Source organism: Neoarius graeffei, chromosome 13 (assembly GCF_027579695.1).
Source record: "Neoarius graeffei isolate fNeoGra1 chromosome 13, fNeoGra1.pri, whole genome shotgun sequence".
NCBI classification, from domain to species: domain Eukaryota; kingdom Metazoa; phylum Chordata; class Actinopteri; order Siluriformes; family Ariidae; genus Neoarius; species Neoarius graeffei.
The window spans coordinates 35,076,157-35,098,747 of record NC_083581.1 but is presented as its reverse complement, the minus strand read 5'-3'; the positions used below and the strand labels follow the sequence as shown (position 1 = coordinate 35,098,747).

Here is a 22,591-nt window from a genome sequence, read left to right as displayed (position 1 = left end):
TGGAAAAATATATTGTTATCACAATAAACTTTTCACAATTTGACGTAATACTGGTTTTTTTTTCCTGATGTGGCAGCAGCTGTACGCTTCCGTAGTCACTGGTAGGCAGCATGTACAGAATGTACATTCTGGGCGAGAAAGAAATCAGCCTGAGCCTTGATTTGAGCTTCTTTGTACTATTCTGTAGCCTGTTTATTTACGACCGTTGGTGGTGCTGTTGACCTTCGGTTCCACAAAAGATGAACCAAAAACAAACAAACTAAACAAAGCAATCCATTGTATAATATTTCATCTGCAAATAATCTGATGTAGATGGTAAAAATTATTTTTTAATCATTTGTTGAACAGCTAGGAGGGCGTAGCCGCCCTTGTATTTCCTTGCCCCAGTGTTTCCAGTGTTCCCAGTCCATTTCTTCTGTTTAATATACGCCTATATGACGGAACCGTGATCTGGATTGGCTATAGTCCAGCTAATCCGGCCGCACAGACTGGATGCACACAGGCTGCGCGTGATGCGTCAGCATCCTTCCGGTTGGCCCCGCTTCAGTCTCCCCGTCAGAGCGGTCGGGATCACAGAGCTCGCGCCACTCGGGATGCTCGGAGCGCGTGCCTAGGGGAAATGGCGCGGCTGTGCGCGGGATGGCGCCGCTGGCTCCGGCCGCTCGTGGTGACGGTGTACGCGCTGCTCGTGGCCGTGGCTTTACCGCTGGCTGTGTGGCAGCTCCAGAAAGCCGAGGTGCGTCTGTCCATTCCTTACGGTATTTATAGCGGGCTGTTTGTTTGCGATGGATCGTTGTGAACAGAAAAGAGTATAATTATACTGTGATGTCTAAAGCGCATCAAAAACACACCTTTTGCTGTGATGCGGTGTTACACAATCAGGTCTGTTCTTGTGTGTGAACGCTCACCAGCATCACTGGGAATAATACCAGAGATCTGCAACATAGTGATGTGATGCCTCTTTTCACTTGTTAGTGGCGTGTGTGTGTGTGTGTGTGTGTTGCAGGCTGGAACACACACTAAGGCGTGGTTCATCGCGGGTGTGTTTGTGTTTTTAACCATTCCCATCTCTCTATGGGGCATTCTGCAGCATCTAGTGCACTACACCCAACCTGAGCTACAGAAGCCTATCATCAGGTACCTCATACACACATAGGAAATAGGTCTTCTTGTCCACACACACACACACACACACACACACATGAGATTGGGTGTAGATGATGCCTGAGCACTCAAGAATGTGGATTACACTAAGTGAGCTGAAGCTGAACTATGATCATCCTGAGAATGAACATAAGGGGTGCGGTTTCTCTATATTCTTCAGTCATTGTCCTGAAATAGGCCTCGTGACACACATCAAGAATTCATCATGTGGATAAAACATCAACATCTTTTTATTTTTCAAAAACACATAACCCTTGGCGTGATGTCTGTGATTACACCTTTTGTTTTTTTTTTACAACATTATTTTCCATTCGTAATCATGAAGATGTGGTTCATGCACATTGTGACTGTGTGTGATGACACCAGTGATTGAGGTGCCATTTCTTAAAATGTATTTATTAGGATCGACAGAAAAAAGACAGAGAAGCTAGTGAAACAAAATGACTACAGCAATTACAACACAAGTGATTTGTTTTACAGATGGACGGAAACGTGAACTGTAGCTATAAACAGATAAACATTATGACATGTCATTCTTTAATAAATACAAAATTGCATTCCTTGGCAAATCCTTGGTATAAGAGGAATAAAACACTTCAGGATGTGCTGTTAATGGAAAATAATCAACTTCAGGATGATCTGTGAAATTCTGGTTTGTCACTGAGCGACATCATGCTGCACTGTCAGAAATTAATTTCCAGTAACAGAATGCCCCTAAGTGTTTTATTCCTTACATAATGTGTATACCTTTATAAGGTGACTCTCTCTGTGCAACACTTTTATAATGTGCAATACCTCACTCCATAATGTGAAACGCAACACATTCACCTCAGGACTGTGCACCTTACACACAGCACATACACCTCAAGTCTGTGCACCTTACCTTACCTTGCAATACTTCATAATGTTTAATATTTTATTTTATAATGTGACTCTCTCGTGCAATAATTTCTAATGTGCAATACTTTATAATGTGCAATGAGCAATACCTCACTCCATAATGTGTAACACAACACATACACCTCAGGATTGTGCACCTTACCCCCCTCCCTTTTTTTTTCTCTTCCTCTCTCTCTCTACACACTGTTTTGCACTGTTACTGGAGATGCTTTAATCTCATTGTACATGTGTATAGTGACAATAAAGGCATTCTATTCTATTCTATTCTATATGGTTTTTTTTTCCAGAATATTGTGGATGGTGCCAATTTACAGCTTAGACAGCGTAAGTAACCAACGCACTTTCACTTACATTCAGACTGCTGGAATGTACAGTGTCTTGCAAAAGTATTCATCCTCCTTGGTGTTTGTCCTGTTTTGTCGCATTATAAGCTGGAATTAAAATGAATTTTTTGGGGAGTTAGCACCATTTGATTTACACAAGATGCCTACAACTTTAAAGGTGAAGATTGTTATTTATTTATTTATTTTATAGTGACACAAAAAAAAAATTAAGATGAAAAACCAGAAATCTGGAGTGTGTATAGGTATCTCCCTCTCCCCCCCCCCAAAAAAAAAGTCAATACTTTGTAGAGCCACCTTTTGCTGCAATTACAGCTGCAAGTCTCTTGATGTATGTCTCTATTAGGTTAGCACATCTAGCCACTGGGATTTTTGCCCATTCCTCAAGGCAAAACGGCTCCAACTCCTTTAAGTTAGATGAGTTGTGTTGGTGTACAGCAACCTTCAAGTTATGCCACAGATTCTCAATTGGATTGAGGGCTGGGCTTTGACTAGGCCATTCCAAGACATTTAAATGTTTCCCTTTAAACCACTCCAGTGTAACTTTAGCAGTATGTTTAGGGTCATTGTCCTGCTGGAACGTGAACCTTCGTCCCAGTCTCAAACCTCTGGCTGACTCAAACAGGTTTTCCTCCAGAATTGCCCTGTATTTAGTGCTATCTATCTTTCCTTCAGTCCTGACCAACTTTCCTGTCCCTGCAGATGAACAATATCCCCAGAGCATGATGCTGCCACCACCATGCTTCACTGTAGGGATGGTGTTCTCAGGGTGTTGGGTTTGCGCCACACATGGCGTTTCCCATGATGGCCAGAAAGATCATTTTAGTCTCATTTGACCAGAGAATCTTCTTCCATGTGTTTGGGGAGTCTGCTACATGTGGTTGGGCAAACTCCAAACGTGTTTTCTTAAGCAATGTCTTTTTTCCGGCCACTCTTCCATAAAGCCCCACTCTGTGGAATGTATGGCTTAAAGTGGTCCTATGGACAGATACTCCCATCTCCGCTGTGGATCTTTGCAGCGCCTTCAGTGTTATCTTTGGTGTCTTTGTTGCATCTCTGATTAATGCCCTCCTTGCCCGGTCTGTGAGTTTCGGTGGGTGGCCTTCTCTTGTCAGGTTTGTAGTGGTGCCATATTCTTTCCATTTTGCTATAATGGATTTAATGGTGCTCCGTGGGATATTCAAAGATTGTAATATTTTTTATAACCCAACCCTGATCTAGACTTCTCCACAACTTTGTCTCTGACTTGTTTGGAGGCTCCTTGGTTTTGATGTCACTTGCTTAGTAATGTTGCAGAGTCAGGGTCCTTCCAGAACAGGGTGATTTATACAGACATCATGTGACAGATCATGTGACACTTTGATTGCACACAGGTGGATCTTAATCAACTAATTATGTGACTTATGAAGTGAATTGGTTGGACCGTCTCTTATTTAGGGGTTTCATACGAAAGGGGGTGAATACCTATGCACACTCCAGATTTCTGTTTTTTTTTTTTCATCTTAATTATTGTTTGTGTCACTATAAAACAACAATGTGCACCTTTAAAGTTTTAGGCATGTTGTGTAAATTAAATGGTGCTAACCCTCCAAAAATCCATTTTAATTCCAGCTTGTAATGCGACAAAACAGGACAAACACCAAGGGGGATGAATACTTTTGCAAAACACTGTATATGAGCCATGTGTTTATAAATGTGTGTGTGTGGGTGGGTGTGTGTCTTGCAGTGGATTGCTCTGAAGTACCCCAGTATAGCCATCTATGTGGATACTTGTCGGGAGTGCTATGAGGCGTATGCCATCTATAACTTCCTGATGTTCCTGCTGAACTTCTTGGAGACACAGTACCCGAACCTAGCGCTTATTTTAGAGGCTCAGGAACAGCGCTCACTTCTGCCCCCTTTCTGCTGCTGCCCTCCATGGGCCATGGGAGAGTGAGTGAACACCCACACCCACACACACACAGCTCCAGGGTAGCACATGTTAGACATATCAGGTCTGTTTTGTCATCATCATTATGAAACTTCAGTGTGAAATCTTCTATGTAGACCGAGAGAAAGTCTCCATCTTCAATTTGTGTAAACAATGAGTAGAACAATAAATCGTTTATATCGTTTACATCATCCTCCACCCGAGTCACAGATATTTCTATGCCTCTTCCACACTTTTTCAGAATCTGCAGTGCTGGTAAATCTTAGACTGTGAACTGCAATCTGACATAATAAGCTCAGCAAAAAGAAAGACTCTCTGACGCCCTCTATTGGCTGGCTGCAGTACCATTTGTTAATGCTACACCCACATTTATGCTCTTGTGTATAGAGATGTTGTTTTTTGTTTTTAATATATTATTAACTCCGCCAGCTGTGTTGGAGGAGGTTATGTTTTCGCCTCCATTTGTTTTTTTTTTTGTCTGTTCCCAACGTAACTCAAAAAGTAGTGAACAGATTTTGATGAAATTTTAAGGAAAGCTGGGCCAAGGGCCAAGGAACAATCGATTAGATTTTGATGCAAATCCAGATATATATGTGGATCCAGGATTTTTTTTTTTACTGTTCCCAAGGTAACTCAAAAAGTAGTGAATGGATTGTGATTAAATTTGGTGGACAGCTTTAGTAATATCCAAAGTTCAAGTGATCTGATTTTGATGTTGATATTTGGGTTGATGGAGGTCTGCACTCTACCAAGTACCTTTCTAGTTAGCATTAGTTTATTACCATCGAGTTTTAAGTCCATTTCTCCTCTTCCCAAGATATTGTACATATAAACGCTTCATGTTTGCCACTTCTTTGTGCTCCTCTGATGTTCGTTACCTAATTTCATTATGCAAATTGCACATTCTGTTCTTTTCACACCACATGTGGCCATCTTCTGAGTGCCTCACAAGTATACTAGTGCATCTCAAAAAATTAGAATATTGTGAAAAAGTTCAATATTTTCCATCAGTTATTTAAGAAAGTGAAACTGTTATATATTATAGACTCATTACACATAAACTAAAATGTTTCAAGCATTTTTCTATTTTAATTTTAATCAGTATGGCATACAGTACAAAAACATAAAAAACATCTCAAAATATTAGAATATTTCATTTCGAGTTTGAGTAAAACAGTATGAACACAGTGTATCTCTCGGTCTAGTTCAGTACACACAACCACAATCATGGGGAAGACTGCTGACTTGACTGTTGTCCAGAAGATGATCACTGATGCCCTCCGCAAGGAGGGTAAGCCACAAAAGGTCATTGCTGAAAAGGGTGGCTGGAAAAGGTGCACAAGCAACAGGGATGGCTGCAGTCTTGAGAGGATTGTCAAGAAAAGTTGATTCAAGAACTTGGGAGAGCTTCACAAGGAGTGGACTGAGGCTGGTGTCAGTGTATCAAGACCCATCACGAACAGACATCTTCAAGAAAGGGGATACAACTTTCGCATTCCTAATATCAAGCTACTCCTGAGCCAGAGACAATGTCAGAAGTGTCTTATCTGGGCTAAGGAGAGAAAGAAATGGACTGTTGCTCAGTGGTCCAAAGTCCTCTTTTCAGATGAAAGTACATTTTGCATTTAATTTGGAAATCACTGTTCTAGAGTCTGGAGGAAGAGTGGAGAGGCACAGAATCCAAGGTGTTTGAAGCCCAGTGTGAAGTTTCCACAGTCTGTGATGATTTGGGGTGCCATGTCATCTGCTGGTGTTGGTCCACTGTATTTTATCAAGTCCAAAGTCAACACAGCCATCTACCAGGAGATTTTAGAGCATTTCATGCTTCCATCTGCTGACGAGCTTTTTGGAGATGCTGATTTCCTTTTCCAGCAGGACTTAGCACCTACCCACAGTGCCAAAACTACTACCAAATGGTTTGCTGACCATGATATTACTGTGTTTGATTGGCCAGCCACCTTGCCTGACCTGAACCCCAGTGGCGTGCACAGACATTTTGGGGGGCAAGTGCTCTGGGGGGAAAAAAGGGCACTTTTTTGCGCATGTGGAACACCTTATTATAAAAGTCTGAGATTTAACCCTCCTCTTGTGTTCGGGTCGCCACTGACCCGTTTTAGTTTTTAAAGGTGTAAAACAACCACTTAATGTTAATTTATTACATCAAGGCTTTTTGACTTTGCCAGGAATCTCTAGTTGAACAAAATAGAAAAAGAAATTTTTGTTTTCCTAAATCTGAAAATGGTCTAGCAAAAAATATAATACTTATGTGCAGTTGTTTCTGTATGCGACGGGCTACTTCACGACAAAATAATTACAGCTTGGGCTTAGAGGGCAAAAAATACATTTTCACTCAATTCATGTGTTACCTGGCTGGTGGGGCAGGGGAAGAGCTGACTGACTGCCCGATGTGTTGTCTGCGCTACGACAAGGCCGTGGCTTCCAGGACGCTATGCTGCTGCAACCTCACATTGAATGCACTGCACGCTTGTTCACGTGACAGAGCAAGAGAGACAGAGGTCCGGTGTGTGTGTGCGGAGGGGGCACACATCGGGACATTATTTTCACACACGCTTTTAATGCCGCGGCTTTTCTAAAAGATCATGTCGACATTGGCCTCAGTAAACTGTAAAAAAAAAAAATTCAAAAGGGCACTTTTTTGGACAGAGGGCAGAGGGGCAGGTGCTTGAGCACCACCTCGTGTCTATCTGTGCACGCCACTGCTGAACCCCATAGAGAATCTATGGGGTATTGTCAAGAGGAAGATGAGAAACACTCGACCCAAAAATACAGATACGCTGAAGGCCACTATCAAAGCAACCTGGGCTTCAATAACACCTCAGCAGTGCCACAGACTGATCACCTCCATGCCACGCCGCATTGATACAGTAATTCATGGTAAAGGAGCCCCAACCAAGTATTGAGTGTATAAATGAATATACTTTTCAGAAGTTGGACATTTCTGTATTGTAAATCCTTTTTTTTTATTGATCTTAGGGAATATTCTAATAATTTGAGATACTGGATTTCTGATTTTCATGAGCTATAAGCCATCTCATCTCATCTCATCTCATTATCTCTAGCCGCTTTATCCTTCTACAGGGTCGCAGGCAAGCTGGAGCCTATCCCAGCTGACTACGGGCGAAAGGCGGGGTACACCCTGGACAAGTCGCCAGGTCATCACAGGGCTGACACATAGACACAGACAACCATTCACACTCACATTCACACCTACGCTCAATTTAGAGTCACCAGTTAACCTAACCTGCATGTCTTTGGACTGTGGGGGAAACCGGAGCACCCGGAGGAAACCCACGCGGACACGGGGAGAACATGCAAACTCCACACAGAAAGGCCCTCGCCAGCCCCGGGGCTCGAACCCAGGACCTTCTTGCTGTGAGGCGACAGCGCTAACCACTACACCACCGTGCCGCCGCTATAAGCCATAATCATCAAAATTAAAACAAAAAAGGCTTTAAATATTTCACTTTACATGTAATGAATATAGAATATATGAAAGTTTACCTTTTTGAATTAAATTATGAAAAAAGGAACTTTTTCATGGTATTCTAATTTTTTGAGATGCACTAGTACCTTTTCACCAACTGATAGTAAAGTGTACTTTTGTGCCTGCTTTTTAAAAATCATGGCACCCCCTGGTGGTATGGGAGACCTAGGCAACCACCTCCACCAAGAAACTAAAACCAAACATTTTTGCAGCTGCCAAAAGGAAAACAACACAGTGCGGCTGAATTCTTCATTCTGATTGGTTAAAAGGTGAAGGTGATGATTAATTTTCCATAATGGCAGTTCTGCCAATAGTTCAAACCACAGGTTTATGCATACCCAGTGTTCATTGGATAGATTCCAGATCCACCGTGACCCTGACTAGGATAACAGAGTTAGAAGAATTAATTAATAAAAATTATATCCTGATTTTTATAAGTAATTTTAAAAATAAAATTATGCTGCATGTATACAAATAGCATGGCAATACTGGGTCTTTAAGACTACATAAAGAAACACTTCAATAACCTATATTTTATCCACATTCACAGGATATGAGCAATTGTGGGCTTTACTTCTACTAGGATATCAGCTCATGTGTCATGAGTAGAGAAAAACAAATTGATGGAGCATGTTGCTGAACCAACCAAGGAAGAAATAAATACTCTACTCAAAAACAAAACCCCCCAAATTATCAAGTATTTAAAAGAAACAGAAATAGCTCAAAGAATATATATACTATATATATATCCTCTCCAATATCTCCTGTTCTACACTCCAACCCAGTCAGTGGCGGTAATGCACCTGGTTTGCCAACCGCCAAAAAACCCGAAAGAAGAAGCAGAAGAAAACCCCCCAAAATACAAAAAAAGCAACAAAATATGGAATAAAAGTATTTGATGGTAAGAACGTATCTTTTTTATGTTTCAATAATTATTACTATCACATTTTTCACAAGGGCAGCACGGTGGTGTAGTGGTTAGCGCTGTTGCCTCACAGCAAGAAGGTCCGGGTTCGAGCCCCGTGGCTGGCGAGGGCCTTTCTGTGCGGAGTTTGCATGTTCTCTGCGTGGGTTTCCTCTGGGTGCTCTGGTTTCCCCCACAGTCCAAAGACATGCAGGTTAGGTTAACTGGTGACTCTAAATTGACCGTAGGTGTGAATGGTTGTCTGTGTCAGCCCTGTGATGACCTGGCGACTTGTCCAGGGTGTACCCCACCTTTCGCCCGTAGTCAGCTGGGATAAGCTCCAGCTTGCCTGTGACCCTGTAGAACAGGATAAAGCGGCTAGAGATGATGAGATGACATTTTTCACAAATTGCTACTGTCATTTCGCAGGTTGATTTACATTCTAAGCAGAAATGATTTTGTCTGACGTTTTGTATAAAGGTTTTTTTTTTTTCGAACTTGCAAACATTAAAAATAAAAATGCTCCATTTCTCAAAATCCAGTGAATGTGGATAGAATAAAACAGTTATTCCACTCAATCTTGTCGTACATGGCTTATAGCCAACTCGGTGCTATGCGCCTCCTCAGCTCATACATGTCAACCTTTGGTCAATCAAACCTGTATAACCAACCTCCAAAATCCGTATTTCCCTTATAAAATCCTTATAAGATGCAAATTAAAATAATTTACCTAAAATTTGAATGATAATTAACAATGATATATCCCAGTTACTTTTTATTCAATATTAATAACAATAAACCTTCAGAATGAATACAAAGCTCCAATGTTCAACAAAAACACAAAGTGTCACTCTAATGTTCTGAATTGTACTCCATGAGAGCTTTTTTAGCAGTCTGCACCAATACCTCACTAGGCTGCATGTCACAGCAAGTGTCTGTGTTGATCTTGCTGGAGTGCCCATTCAGAATCTTTTCAGTCGCTAGTGAAAGTCGCTCAGGTGGAAATACGCGTTTCAAACAAAATGTTACTTCACGGTTGGCGGGATTCTCGCAATGCGGTGTGCGCATGATCAAAAGTGGAACGAAGTCTCGCTACCACAACGCGCGATTTCATAAGACTCTTTACTGGCTGTTTGTGCTTTCTGTAGTGTACAGTACGTTTGTAAATGTTATGCGCTCTTTTATCATCGTGGGAATTGATTATAGCTCTAAATAAATATTGAAGTTTTTTTTAAAGAATCCATATAACTTTATTTGTACGCCCGTATACTACGTTTATTGAATCAAATCCGTATAAAATACGGACATTCCGTATAGGTTGACATGTATGTCAGCTATCAGCTCATGTACAACTCGATTTCGTGGAATAACTACTAAATATAGTCTACCTTTTAAAGCCTACCTTGATCTGCGTTATTGTATAAAAATGCATAACTATAATTTGTATTCCCATCCACAGGGTTCTTCTGTTCAGGTGTAAACTGGGAGTTTTGCAGTACACTGTTGTCAGACCTGTTACTACTGTCATAGCACTGTAAGAGAACATGTTTTGATGTATTAGTGAACACATGCACACACATCATACACTTGTAAATGCTCGCAACATCACTGTGATACTGAGTCTTCTCTATTTCTAGCGTGTGTCAGTTGTTTGGAGTCTATGATGAGGGAAACTTCAGCTTCAGGAATGCCTGGACTTATCTCGTCATCGTCAACAACGCCTCCCAGCTGGTATTCATCTTTTGAATGCAACTTTTCTATTATAACTTGCACAGGGACATGTATAGCCGACGGTCATATCTGTGAGAAAAAAAAGTAAACTTATTGATATTGTGAAGTATTCTGTAAGGAGATATTTTGGAATGAGTCTCCAGTGTCAGTGCTTTGTAAAAGTCAGAGGTAAAGCTGTAAAGTCTTTCATCAAGACAAAATCTTCTGGGGAGAGGAATTTACGGTTTCTCTGTAACATGGCTGAACAGCATTTTTTGTTGATACTTGACTCAATGCAGGTCCTAGCATATAAACAAATGCTGTGTGTGTTTTCAGTTCGCCATGTACTGCCTGCTGCTATTCTACCGCACTCTGAAGGAAGAGCTGAGCCCGTTAAGACCTGTCGGGAAATTCCTCTGTGTCAAAATGGTGGTGTTTGCCTCATTTTGGTATGTTTCTGCCCTAATGTTTATGTTATTGCTTTTAAAATGTTCCCTGAGCAATCTGTTTTTCTCTGCATAACTGTGGAGTTTGTTGCGTAAAAACTGGCTCATTGACCACCATGTTCTCAGGAGTTTGAAGCTTGACCATGTCATGTGAGTTCAAGGGAATGTAATTAGTCATGCTCTCTAGGTGGGATGGCCGGAACGTTTCCTCCATCCCCTGTCGATCAGCGCGACTGCAGATAATCAGCCTGTTAGCTATCTGTGTCGAACAGATCATTTAGTGTTCTCCTAAAACAGTGTTCAGCTGCTCTGTGATGATTTCAAGGGTTGCTCGCGCCCTGCTTAACCAATCAGCACTTGTTTGGCCTTGTTGTACAAAATGCTGTTGGATTTTAGAGCTGTGCACGTCAGGCTGCCAGTATGCCTCTGTCATACACTTAAAATATCCCAAGAGAACACTTGTGCTTGTCTATTATACAGTTTGTGCTCTCTTGGTGTTACCAATATGCCACCAAAAAATGGGAAACTATAACATGTGACAGTATGTGCAGAATAAACACTACGTAAAATCTGTATTTGCATATTGTTTTGGCTTAATGTGATTATATTAGTGGTGTGCGGTATTATCAGTATACCGATATATCGCGGTGCAGCTTGAAAAAGATACGTATCACGGTACTATTTTGACATATCGGTTCAGTCGGGTTCACTCGGGAATCTTCGTAAGTTTCCGTAAATAGTTCGTCTAATCATGGAAATGTTGAAAATATTTGATCAACTGCTTTCATTTTTTTATTTCAATGTATAAATCTTGAATAATATAATAATTCACTAGTGTATTTATTGTTTTTGAGATGATAAATAAATAGAAGGTTCCAGAATCCCTTGCTCGAATGCGAAAAATAGTTGCTTGGTCACGCTTTCAAAATGGCGGCCTCCACCGGCGCCAATGACCACAAGTTCAACATTGTGAAAAATCCTAAGGGAAAAGCTGCTGCTTGGCAGCACTTCGGCTTAATTATTCCGAAGGGGGAAAGCAGGAGCGAAGAAAACGTTGCTGGGTGCAAAATTTGTAAAGCTATAGTTAAGTGTAGTGGGGGAACAACTAATCTATCAACACATTTGAGACGCCATCATCCGAGTGTTTTGGCTGTTTCGTCATGCAGCGCTGTTAATAGCAAAACCCCCATGGAATTACAACAGACCATGCAACAGATGAGCACTCTACATATTACACATTCTGCGCCAAAACAACAAACTATAAATAATGCATCTTTTAGTACCAAGAAATACCAGAGTACATCTGAAAAAGTGCAATGAATCACTTCTAAAATAGCAAGATTCACTGTGAAAGACATGAGGCCATACAACATGGTGGAATCCAAGGAGTTCAGGGAAATGCTGGCTAAATGTGAGCCCCGGGATCAAGTGCCATCTAGAAAAACTTTCTCAGAGGTCGTCATTCCCAAAATGTATTCCCAAGTTTATGAAGAAGTTAAAATTTAGCTTACAACATGCTGAATTGGTAAGGAATTTGTTTTACTGCAAGCACAATCTGTTAATCACAGTAACACATGTACGCATAAATTACTTAATTTATCTGATTCTGATTTATTTTCTTGAATTAATTTGACCGTCAATAGGTAACTGGAATAAAACTTAAAACAAGTTGTGTTTTAAACAGGACAACATTGCATTTCATTATGTTATCTCTAGCCGCTTTATCCTGTTCTACTGGGTCGCAGGCAAGCTGGAGCCTATCCCAGCTGACTACGGGCGAAAGGCGGGGTACACCCTGGACAAGTCGCCAGGTCATCACAGGGCTGACACATAGACACAGACAACCATTCACACTCACATTCACACCTACGGTCAATTTAGAGTCACCAGTTAACCTAACCTGCATGTCTTTGGACTGTGGGGGAAACCGGAGCACCCAGAGGAAACCCACGCGGACAACATGCAAACTCCGCACAGAAAGGCCCTCGCCGGCCACGGGGCTCAAACCCGGACCTTCTTGCTGTGAGGCGACAGCGCTAACCACTACACCACCATGCCACATGCCACCCCTGTGGTAGAATATATAAATCATAATAAAATCAGTAACTTAAGTATGCTGAAGCCCAGTGTGAAGTTGACTTTATCTAGGGTAGGACATTGTTGATGTTAGACAATCTTACTGTATATCTGGCTGGAAGTGACAGCCTTTTACTCGTGTTTTTCCATCCTTTACAAAAAGCTGCCAGATGTGTTGTGATTTTTTCCCCTCTATGCTCAAACATTACAGTGTTTGTCTAACATTATTTTTTATTATTCAAATTTGTATAGATTGACTACATTGTAATTTCTTTTACACACAGGCTATTTAGCAAACTACTAGTACATGTAACAAGTTAAATAGTTAATAAATCACATTTGTTTAATAATCATTACATTTGTTTCCTTACATAATTGTTTTGCTTAAAGAAAAGAAATGCTATTCTTACACTAAAACATCATGATACGTATCACGATACGCTGATCATGTATCGCGATATATCGCGATACAAAAATTCTCGTGATACCCATCCCTAGATTATATACATTATAGCACCTTCAAACTAGCACTAGTAATTATTCAGTTATTGCTGAGAACTGGTCCAGAAGCAGAGATGGACAGTAACGAAGTACATTTACTTGAGTACTGTACTTAAGTACACTTTTTGAGTATCTGTACTTTACTTGAGTATAATTTTTTTTTTTGGAAACTTATTACTTTAACTTCTCTACATTTGAACGAGGGCGGCACGGTGGTGTAGTGGTTAGCGCTGTCGCCTCACAGCAAGAAGGTCTGGGTTCGAGCCCCGTGGCCGGCGAGGGCCTTTCTGTGCGGAGTTTGCATGTTCTCCCCGTGTCTGCGTGGGTTTCCTCTGGGTGCTCCGGTTTCCCCCACAGTCCAAAGACATGCAGGTTAGGTTAACTGGTGACTCTAAATTGACCGTAGGTGTGAATGTGAGTGTGAATGGTGGTCTGTGTCTATGTGTCAGCCCTGTGATGACCTGGCGACTTGTCCAGGGTGTACCCCGCCTTTCGCCCGTAGTCAGCTGGGATAGGCTCCAGCTTGCCTGCGACCCTGTAGAAGGATAAAGCGGCTTGAGATAATGAGATGAGAATGAGATGAGACATTTGAACGACAAATATCGTACTTTTTACTCCACTACATTTCTATCAAGGTCCTCGTTACTCGTTACTATGAAGCAGCTTTGAAAATGGATGCTTTTTTTAAATATATATAAAACGTGATTGGTTTTTTCGCAGGTGACACTGAGACAGCTTGTCAGTAATCACTAGGGTCACGTCACGTCCATAGACTGGATAAAATCAAGTTCAGTTTCTCCGCAGCATTATTTAACACAATCAGTTGATGGCAGAATGGAAGGAGGCAGTTCTGCTGGAGAATGCACACACTCATGGTTCTATAGCGAGAACCCATGTTTCAGTTTTCTGAAAGGAATAAAGCCTCGTTTTGTTTTAAATGTTTGCTTTGTTTGCCGAAAACGAACCACATCACGGCCTACAAAAACTCACCGTCCGACCTGCAGAAGCATATTGAGGTATATAAACATTTTATTCCAAGAGAAAGCTTGTAATGAAGTTGTCTGTGCTTTTAGGGCTATCGATAACGTTACAATAGCTATGCAGTCTGGTTAGTCAAATGACTTTCTATGGATTTGCCTGCCAAGTTGCCGTCGCCTTGTCCACGGCTAATGTTAACACATAGCTAGTTAACTTGGACACTGTTAGTTAGCATGTAAACACAGAGTTACGTGAACATAAATAACATTAACTTATCTGAAGTCCTTTCAGAACTAAGCTTTATCATAATCTTGCCAAATAAACAAAATGTAGAAATCTTTCTTTTCTAGTAACATTAGCTACCCAATATGATTTTGACTTTGAAAAGAGTTTGCTAGCATGTCAGGTGGAGCTTCAGCTCTACACGTTCTACAAGCGAGTCAGTAAATCCAGTCGGCTGTTTCAGAGGCGTTAGGTTTTGTAAGGATTGTGGCAATAATACAACAATGCGTTGACAGAAAATGTACTTTTAATATTTAAGTATTTTTAAAAGCAAGTACTTCAGTACTTTAACTTAAGTAAAAATTTGACCGGCCAACTTTCACTTGAATCGGAGTAACATTTAACCAGTGGGATCCGTACTTTGACTTAAGTAATAAACTTGGGTACTTTCTCCACCTCTGTCCAGAAGCTTTCGTTTACAGTGAGGGTGAGGCAAAGGGGTAAGCACAAACTAGTGCACTGAGGTCCAGTTCTCAAAAAATTGGATCAGATGAATGAGCTAAATTTTTTGAGCTGATCAGAATGATCAGTTGAAACATAATAAATGCCTGAGGTGCCATTTTAGCTAGAAACAGAGCTCCAAAGTAAGCTAAAATGGCCGACTTCTGCACCTTTTTCTCACTCACTGTAGAGTGCAGAGACAGGGGGCTGAAAGCTCCTGAAAAGCTCTGGTGATCTGAAGCTATTTAGTACTTCACAAGTGCAGATGATTCCTGTTTTGGTGATAGTACAGGCCCTATGTGCCAGTACACACTCTATATTTTAACTGTATGGCTTCTGCGCACTACGCTTACCATAAATCTCTTGCTGCATTGCAATTCAGATATGCTAATGTGCTTCAAAATGCAGAAATACACTCACCGGCCACTTTAACAGGAACTTGTTTTTGATTCTAAGGTTCCTGTTCTTGGGTGGCAGGAGTGGAACCCAATGCGGTCTTCAGCTGTTGCATGCTGAGATGCTTTTCTGCTCACCACGGTTGTAAAGAGTTGCTATGAGTTGCTATATCCTTCCTGGCAGCTCGAACCAATCTGGCCATTTTCCTCTGACCTCTGTTATCAACAAGGCATTTGTTCCCATCCACAGAACTGTCGCTCACTCAACTCAATGTTTTTTGTTTGTCGCACCATTCTGTGTAAACTCTAGAGACTGTTGTGTGTGAAAACCCCAGGAGATCAGCAGTTTCTGAAATACTCAAACCAGTCCATCACAATTTTTCCCATTCTGATGTTTGAAGTGAACATTCACCAAAGCTCTTGATTTGATGCATTGTGCTGCTGTCAAGGGATCGGCTGATTAGAGAACTGCATAAAACAGATAGCAGGTGGATGGGTGTTCCTAATAAAGTGGCCGGCGAGTGTATAAATCAAGGAACAATTCCACTTGCATAGTAATGCTAGTAATATATAACCTCAGCCTAATGAGAGCCATTAGATTGTGGGTTTATCTATGGTTCACAACAGAAAGTGTTTTTCTTAGGTATCTTTTTTTTGTTTATTTATTTATTTTTTGCTAATAAGACGTTTTTATGACTGAAATTGGGCGATATGTTATTTCTAATAAAAATAATTTTTCAGACACATCCATCATTTGGGACTTCCAAAGTGTGCCAAGCGTGCCAGAAACTAAACTGTGCAGTTTGTCAGATCGCCAGGTTGGGTGCTGTAGTTCATTCTCAGATCTGTGTCGCCCCCTGCAGGCAGGCTGTGTTCATCGCCTTTCTGGTGAAGGTTGGAGTCATCTCTCAGAAGCACACTTGGGAGTGGGAGAGTGTGGAGGCTGTAGCTACAGGGTTACAGGTACACAGTACATATGTACTGTTGCCTGCAACATGTGTGTGTAATTAATGACTCTGTGCATGTGTGTGTGTGTGTGTTGTAGGACTTTGTAATTTGTATTGAAATGTTCCTGGCTGCCATTGCGCATCACTACAGCTTCAGTTACCGTCCGTATGTGCGTGAGGATGATGAAGGCTCCTGCTTTGACTCCTTCCTTGCCATGCTGGATTTCTCCGATATACAAGCTGATATTTCTGAGCAAGTCCGTCATGTGGGTATGTATCTGTCTTCTTCTCCATTCTGTGTGTCTGCCTCACTTCCTTTCTCTATCTATTAATCTGTCTGCTTTTCTCATTCTGTCTCTTCTCTGTTTATCTCTGTCTGTCTCCCTTCCTATCTCAGACTCTGCCCGTCTGTCTGTATGTCTGCTGTCTGTCTCTCAATCTGTCTTTCAAGCTCTCTCTGTCTGTCTGTCTCTCTCTGTGCAATGCATATACAGTGGTGCTTGAAAGTTTGTAAACCCTTTAGAATTTTATATATTTCTGCATAAATATGACCTAAAACATCATCAGATTTTCACACAAGTCCTAAAAGTAGATAAAGAGAACCCAGTTAAACAAATGAAACAAAAATATTATACTTGGTCATTTATTTATTGAGGAAAATGATCCAATATTACATATCTATGAGTGGCAAAAGTATGTGAACCTTTGCTTTCAGTATCTGGTGTGACCCCCTTGTGCAGCAATAACTGCAACTAAACATTTCCGGTAACTGTTGATCAGTCCTGCACACCGGCTTGGAGGAATTTTAGCCCATTCCTCCGTACAGAACAGCTTCAACTCTAGGATGTTGGTGGGTTTCCTCAGATGAACTGCTCGCTTCAGGTCCTTCCACAACATTTCCATTGGATTAAGCTCAGGACTTTGACTTGGCCATTCCAAAACATTAACTTTATTCTTCTTTAACCATTCTTTGGTACAAGGACTTGTGTGCTTAGGGTTGTTGTCTTGCTGCATGACCCACCTTCTCTTGAGATTCAGTTCATGGACAGATGTCCTGACATTTTCCTTTAGAATTCGCTGGTATAATTCAGAATTCATTGTTCCATCAATGATGGCAAGCCGTCCTGGACCAGATGCAGCAAAACAGGCCCAAAGCATGATACTACCACCACCATGTTTCACAGATGGGATAAGATTCTTTTGCTGGAATGCAGTGTTTTCCTTTCTCCAAACATAATGCTTCTCATTTAAACCAAAAAGTTCTATTTTGGTCTCATCCGTCCACAAAACATTTTTCCAAAAGCCTTCTGGCTTGTCCACATGATCTTTAGCAAACTGCAGACGAGCAGCAATGTTCTTTTTGGAGAGCAGTGGCTTTCTCCTTGGAACCCTGCCATGCACACCATTGTTGTTCAGTGTTCTCCTGATGGTGGACTCATGAACATTAACATTAGCCAATGTGAGAGAGGCCTTCAGTTGCTTAGAAGTTACCCTGAGGTCCTTTGTGACCTTGCCGACTATTACACGCCTTGCTCTTGGAGTGATCTTTGTTGGTTGACCACTCCTGGGGAGGGTAACAATGGTCTTGAATTTCCTCCATTTGTACACAATCTGTGTGACTGTGGATTGGTGGAGTCCAAACTCTTTAGAGATGTTTTTTTAACCTTTTCCAGCCTGAGGAGCATCAACAATGCTTTTTCTGAGGTCCTCAGAAATCTCCTTTGTTCGTACCATGATACACTTCCACAAACATGTGTTGTGAAGATCAGACTTTGATAGATCCCTGTTCTTTAAATACAACCCCGAATCCAAAAAAGTTGGGATAAAGTACAAATTGTAAATAAAAATGGAATGCAATAATTTACAAATCTCAAAAACTGATATTGTATTCACAATAGAACATAGACAACATATCAAATGTTAAAAGTGAGACATTTTGAAATTTCATGCCAAATATTGGCTCATTTGAAATTTCATGACAGCAACACATCTCAAAAAAGTTGGGACAGGGGCAATAAGAGGCTGGAAAAGTTAAAGGTACAAAAAAGTAACAGCTGGAGGACCAAATTGCAACTCATTAGGTCAATTGGCAATAGGTCATTAACATGACTGGGTATAAAAAGAGCATCTTGGAGTGGCAGCGGCTCTCAGAAGTAAAGATGGGAAGAGGATCACCAATCCCCCTAATTCTGCGCTGACAAATAGTGGAGCAATATCAGAAAGGAGTTCGACAGTGTAAAATTGCAAAGAGTTTGAACATATCATCATCTACAGTGCATAATATCATCAAAAGATTCAGAGAATCTGGAAGAATCTCTGTGCGTAAGGGTCAAGGCCGGAAAACCATACTGGGTGCCCGTGATCTTCGGGCCCTTAGACGGCACTGCATCACATACAGGCATGCTTCTGTATTGGAAATCACAAAATGGGCTCATGAATATTTCCAGAGAACATTATCTGTGAGCACAATTCATCGTGCCATCCGCCGTTGCCAGCTAAAACTCTATAGTTCAAAGAAGAAGCCGTATCTAAACATGATCCAGAAGCGCAAACGTCTTCTCTGGGCCAAGGCTCATTTAAAATGGACTGTGGCAAAGTGGAAAACTGTTCTGTGGTCAGATGAATCAAAATTTGAAGTTATTTATGGAAATCAGGGACGCCGTGTCATTCGGACTAAAGGGGAGAAGGATGACCCAAGTTGTTATCAGCACTCAGTTCAGAAGCCTGCATCTCTGATGGTATGGGGTTGCATTAGTGCGTGTGGCATGGGCAGCTTACACATCTGGAAAGACACCATCAATGCTGAAAGGTATATCCAGGTTCTAGAGCAACATATGCTCCCATCCAGACGACGTCTCTTTCAGGGAAGACCTTGCATTTTCCAACATGACAATGCCAAACCACATGCTGCATCAATTACAGCATCATGGCTGCGTAGAAGAAGGGTCCGGGTACTGAACTGGCCAGCCTGCAGTCCAGATCTTTCACCCATAGAAAACATTTGGCGCATCATAAAACGGAAGATACGACAAAAAAGATCTAAGACAGTTGAGCAACTAGAATCCTACATTAGACAAGAATGGGTTAACATTCCTATCCCTAAACTTGAGCAACTTGTCTCCTCAGTCCCCAGACGTTTACAGACTGTTATAAAGAGAAAAGGGGATGTCTCACAGTGTTAAACATGGCCTTGTCCCAACTTTTTTGAGATGTGTTGTTGTCATGAAATTTAAAATCACCTAATTTTTCTCTTTAAATGATACATTTTCTCAGTTTAAACATTTGATATGTCATCTATGTTCTATTCTGAATAAAATATGGAATTTTGAAACTTCCACATCATTGCATTCCGTTTTTATTTACAATTTGTACTTTGTCCCAACATTTTTGGAATCGGGGTTGTAAAACAGAGTGCCCACTCACACCTGATTGTCATCCCATTCATTGAAAACTCCTGACTCTAATTTCACCTTCAAATTAACTGCTAATCCTAGATGTTCACATACTTTTGCCACTCACAGATATGTAATATTGGATCATTTTCCTCAATAAATAAATGACCAAGTATAATATTTTTGTCTCATTTGTTTAACTGGGTTCTCTTTATCTACTTTTAGGACTTGTGTGAAAATCTGATGATGTTTTAGATCATATTTATGCAGAAATATATAAAATTCTAAAGGGTTCAGAAACTTTCAAAGCACCACTATATGTATCCTTCTTCACCATCTTCTCTCTCTCTCTTTCTGTTTCAGTCTCTCTGTCTGCTTTTCTCTTTCTGTCTCTTCTTTCTCTCTGTCTGTCTTCCTTGCTATCTCAGACTCTGCCGATCTGTCTGTCTGTTTCTCCTCCTCTTTGCCCATCTATCTCTTTCAATCTGCCTCTCAAGCTCTTTCTGTCTCTCTCTCTTTCTCCCTCTATGTAGTGTGTATATGTATCCTTCTTCCCCATCTCTCTCACTCATTCTGTCTCCCTTTCTCTCTCTCGATCAGTTTCTGTCTGTATCTACCTCTGTCTGTATCTGTTTTTCTCTGTATCTCTATCTGGCTGTCTCTTTCTCTCAGTCTATCTGTTTCTCTTTCTCTCTCTATGACATGGATGTGAATCCTTCTTCTTCATCTTCTTCTCCTCTTTCTCCCCCTTTATCTTTTTGCCTCTTTCTCTTTCTGTTCTCTCCCTGTCCTTCTGTCTTCTGCACTGTTTTGAAACATTTTGTAACATATAATGATAATCATGGTACAGTATGACTATTTCTGATTTCCTTATTAAGCTATATTGGGACAATTATATGTAACCACACTGCAGTTTTTTCAGTGAGTGTGTGTGCGTGTGTGTGCGTGCTGCAGGGCGCACAGTGCTCGGACGTCCCCGTAAGCTTTTCTTTGGCTCTGAAGTGGACATTGTGCAGGGCGAGCACACCGGCCTCCTCTCAGGAGCGTCTCATGAGCGACTGGGCGTCGACCCCCTCTCTGTACCCGCTTCCCCGAAGGCACAGTACCAGGGCCTCGGCCAAACAGACACACCTCGCTCTCGCTCCGCCCCCACTGGCTTTAACTCCTCCTCCTGGAGGAGCGACAGTTGCGTAGTTCCTGTGACTACCAGTCAGAACACAGGAGTGAAGTCATAGTTGTAGTATATAGAAAACACACACGCACGCACGCACACACACACACACACACACACACAAACGCACACAGAGCAGATGTTGAGTATATTTACACTACCGTTCAAAAGTTTGGGGTCACCCAGACAATTTTGTGTTTTCCATGAAAAGTCACACTTTAATTTCCCACCATAAGTTGTCAAATGAATAGAAAATATAGTCAAGACATTTTTCTGGCCATTTTGAGCATTTAATCGACCCCACAAATGTGATGCTCCAGAAACTCAATCTGCTCAAAGGAAGGTCAGTTTTATAGCTTCTCTAAAGAGCTAAACTGTTTTCAGCTGTGCTAACATGATTGTACAAGGGTTTTCTAATCATCCATTAGCCTTCTGAGGCAATGAGCAAACACATTGTACCATTAGAACACTGGAGTGAGAGTTGCTGGAAATGGGCCTCTATATACCTATGGAGATATTGCACCAAAAACCAGACATTTGCAGCTAGAATAGTCATTTACCACATTAGCAATGTATAGAGTGGATTTCTGATTAGTTTAAAGTGATCTTCATTGAAAAGAACAGTGCTTTTCTTTCAAAAATAAGGACATTTCAAAGTGACCCCAAACTTTTGAACGGTAGCGTACAAGCTGCAAACACAATCAACACACATCAAAACATATCCTAATGACTACATGATAAAAGCAAACTGTTCTAATAAAGGTCGTATTGCAATCTGAGTGCTTTTGAAATTATATCGTGACTTTCCAGTGTTCAAACATCTGGTTTTGTAATTGCGTGCGCTGTAGTGCAGTGGTATTTAATATGGTTTGCTTTGTCAAAGTTGATGGTGAACTTAAGTGCACTGAAATTGTTCTAGTGTCTCTTAAATAAAACGACAAGGTTCGGTTTGTATTCATGAGCAAGGCTTTAATAAAAATGTATACTAATGTTTCAATACTGTAATGTGAATGTTTGTTTGTGAGCATTAATTAATTAATTCAACTAATTGAGTTAGCATATCAGTGTTGTAGTCGAGTCACTAAACCTCGAGTCCGAGTCTAGTCTCGAGTCCCCAGTGTTCAAGTCCAAGTCATAAAAAAAATTTCAAGTCGAGTCCACTATTCATCTGAGTTGAGTCCGAGAACAAGACTCCAACTGCACCATTTGATGGTGGCTGTTTTAGCGCCATTAACATTAGTTTGTTCCTGAACATGATGTATGAACAGGTGAATGTGCTTCTCTTTGTCAGGGAGTGCGAAGTATTCTTTCAGAGATGGTTGGGAGATGGATGTAAGTGCAGAAGGTGTGCTTATTAATACAAGTGAAGACGGTAAACAATCCAAAATTGTAAAACAGTGAAACAGGCAATAGGTCGAGCGAGGCACAAACAGGCTATCGTAGACTCGGCAGAATCAAAGACAAGAAACAGGAAATCTGGGATCAGGAACCCAAACAAGGAAATAAGG

At 41.1% G+C, this 22,591-nt stretch overlaps 1 protein-coding gene across 1 annotated transcript; it reads left to right on the top strand.

Annotated features, from left to right (window-relative positions):
• Positions 1–619: 619 nt before the first annotated feature.
• Positions 620–22,039, top strand: LOC132896077 (transmembrane protein 184C-like). The gene is made up of 10 exons (XM_060936798.1): positions 620–736; positions 1,007–1,137; positions 2,352–2,388; positions 4,132–4,337; positions 10,204–10,278; positions 10,382–10,475; positions 10,791–10,903; positions 16,437–16,536; positions 16,619–16,790; positions 20,867–22,039. The coding sequence occupies exons 1-10, from the start codon at positions 620–622 to the stop codon at positions 21,145–21,147; spliced, it is 1,326 nt and encodes a 441-aa protein (XP_060792781.1). The 3' UTR covers positions 21,148–22,039.
• The last annotated feature ends 552 nt before the right edge of the window (positions 22,040–22,591 follow it).

Coding starts and splice junctions, on each gene's coding strand:
- LOC132896077 (XM_060936798.1), top strand. CDS start 620: ATGGCGCGGCTGTGCGCGGGATGGCGCCGCTGGCTCCGGCCGCTCGTG. Junction 1,138..2,351: donor CTACAGAAGCCTATCATCAG/GTACCTCATACA, acceptor TTTTTTTTCCAG/AATATTGTGGATGGTGCCAA. Junction 2,389..4,131: donor CAATTTACAGCTTAGACAGC/GTAAGTAACCAA, acceptor TGTGTCTTGCAG/TGGATTGCTCTGAAGTACCC.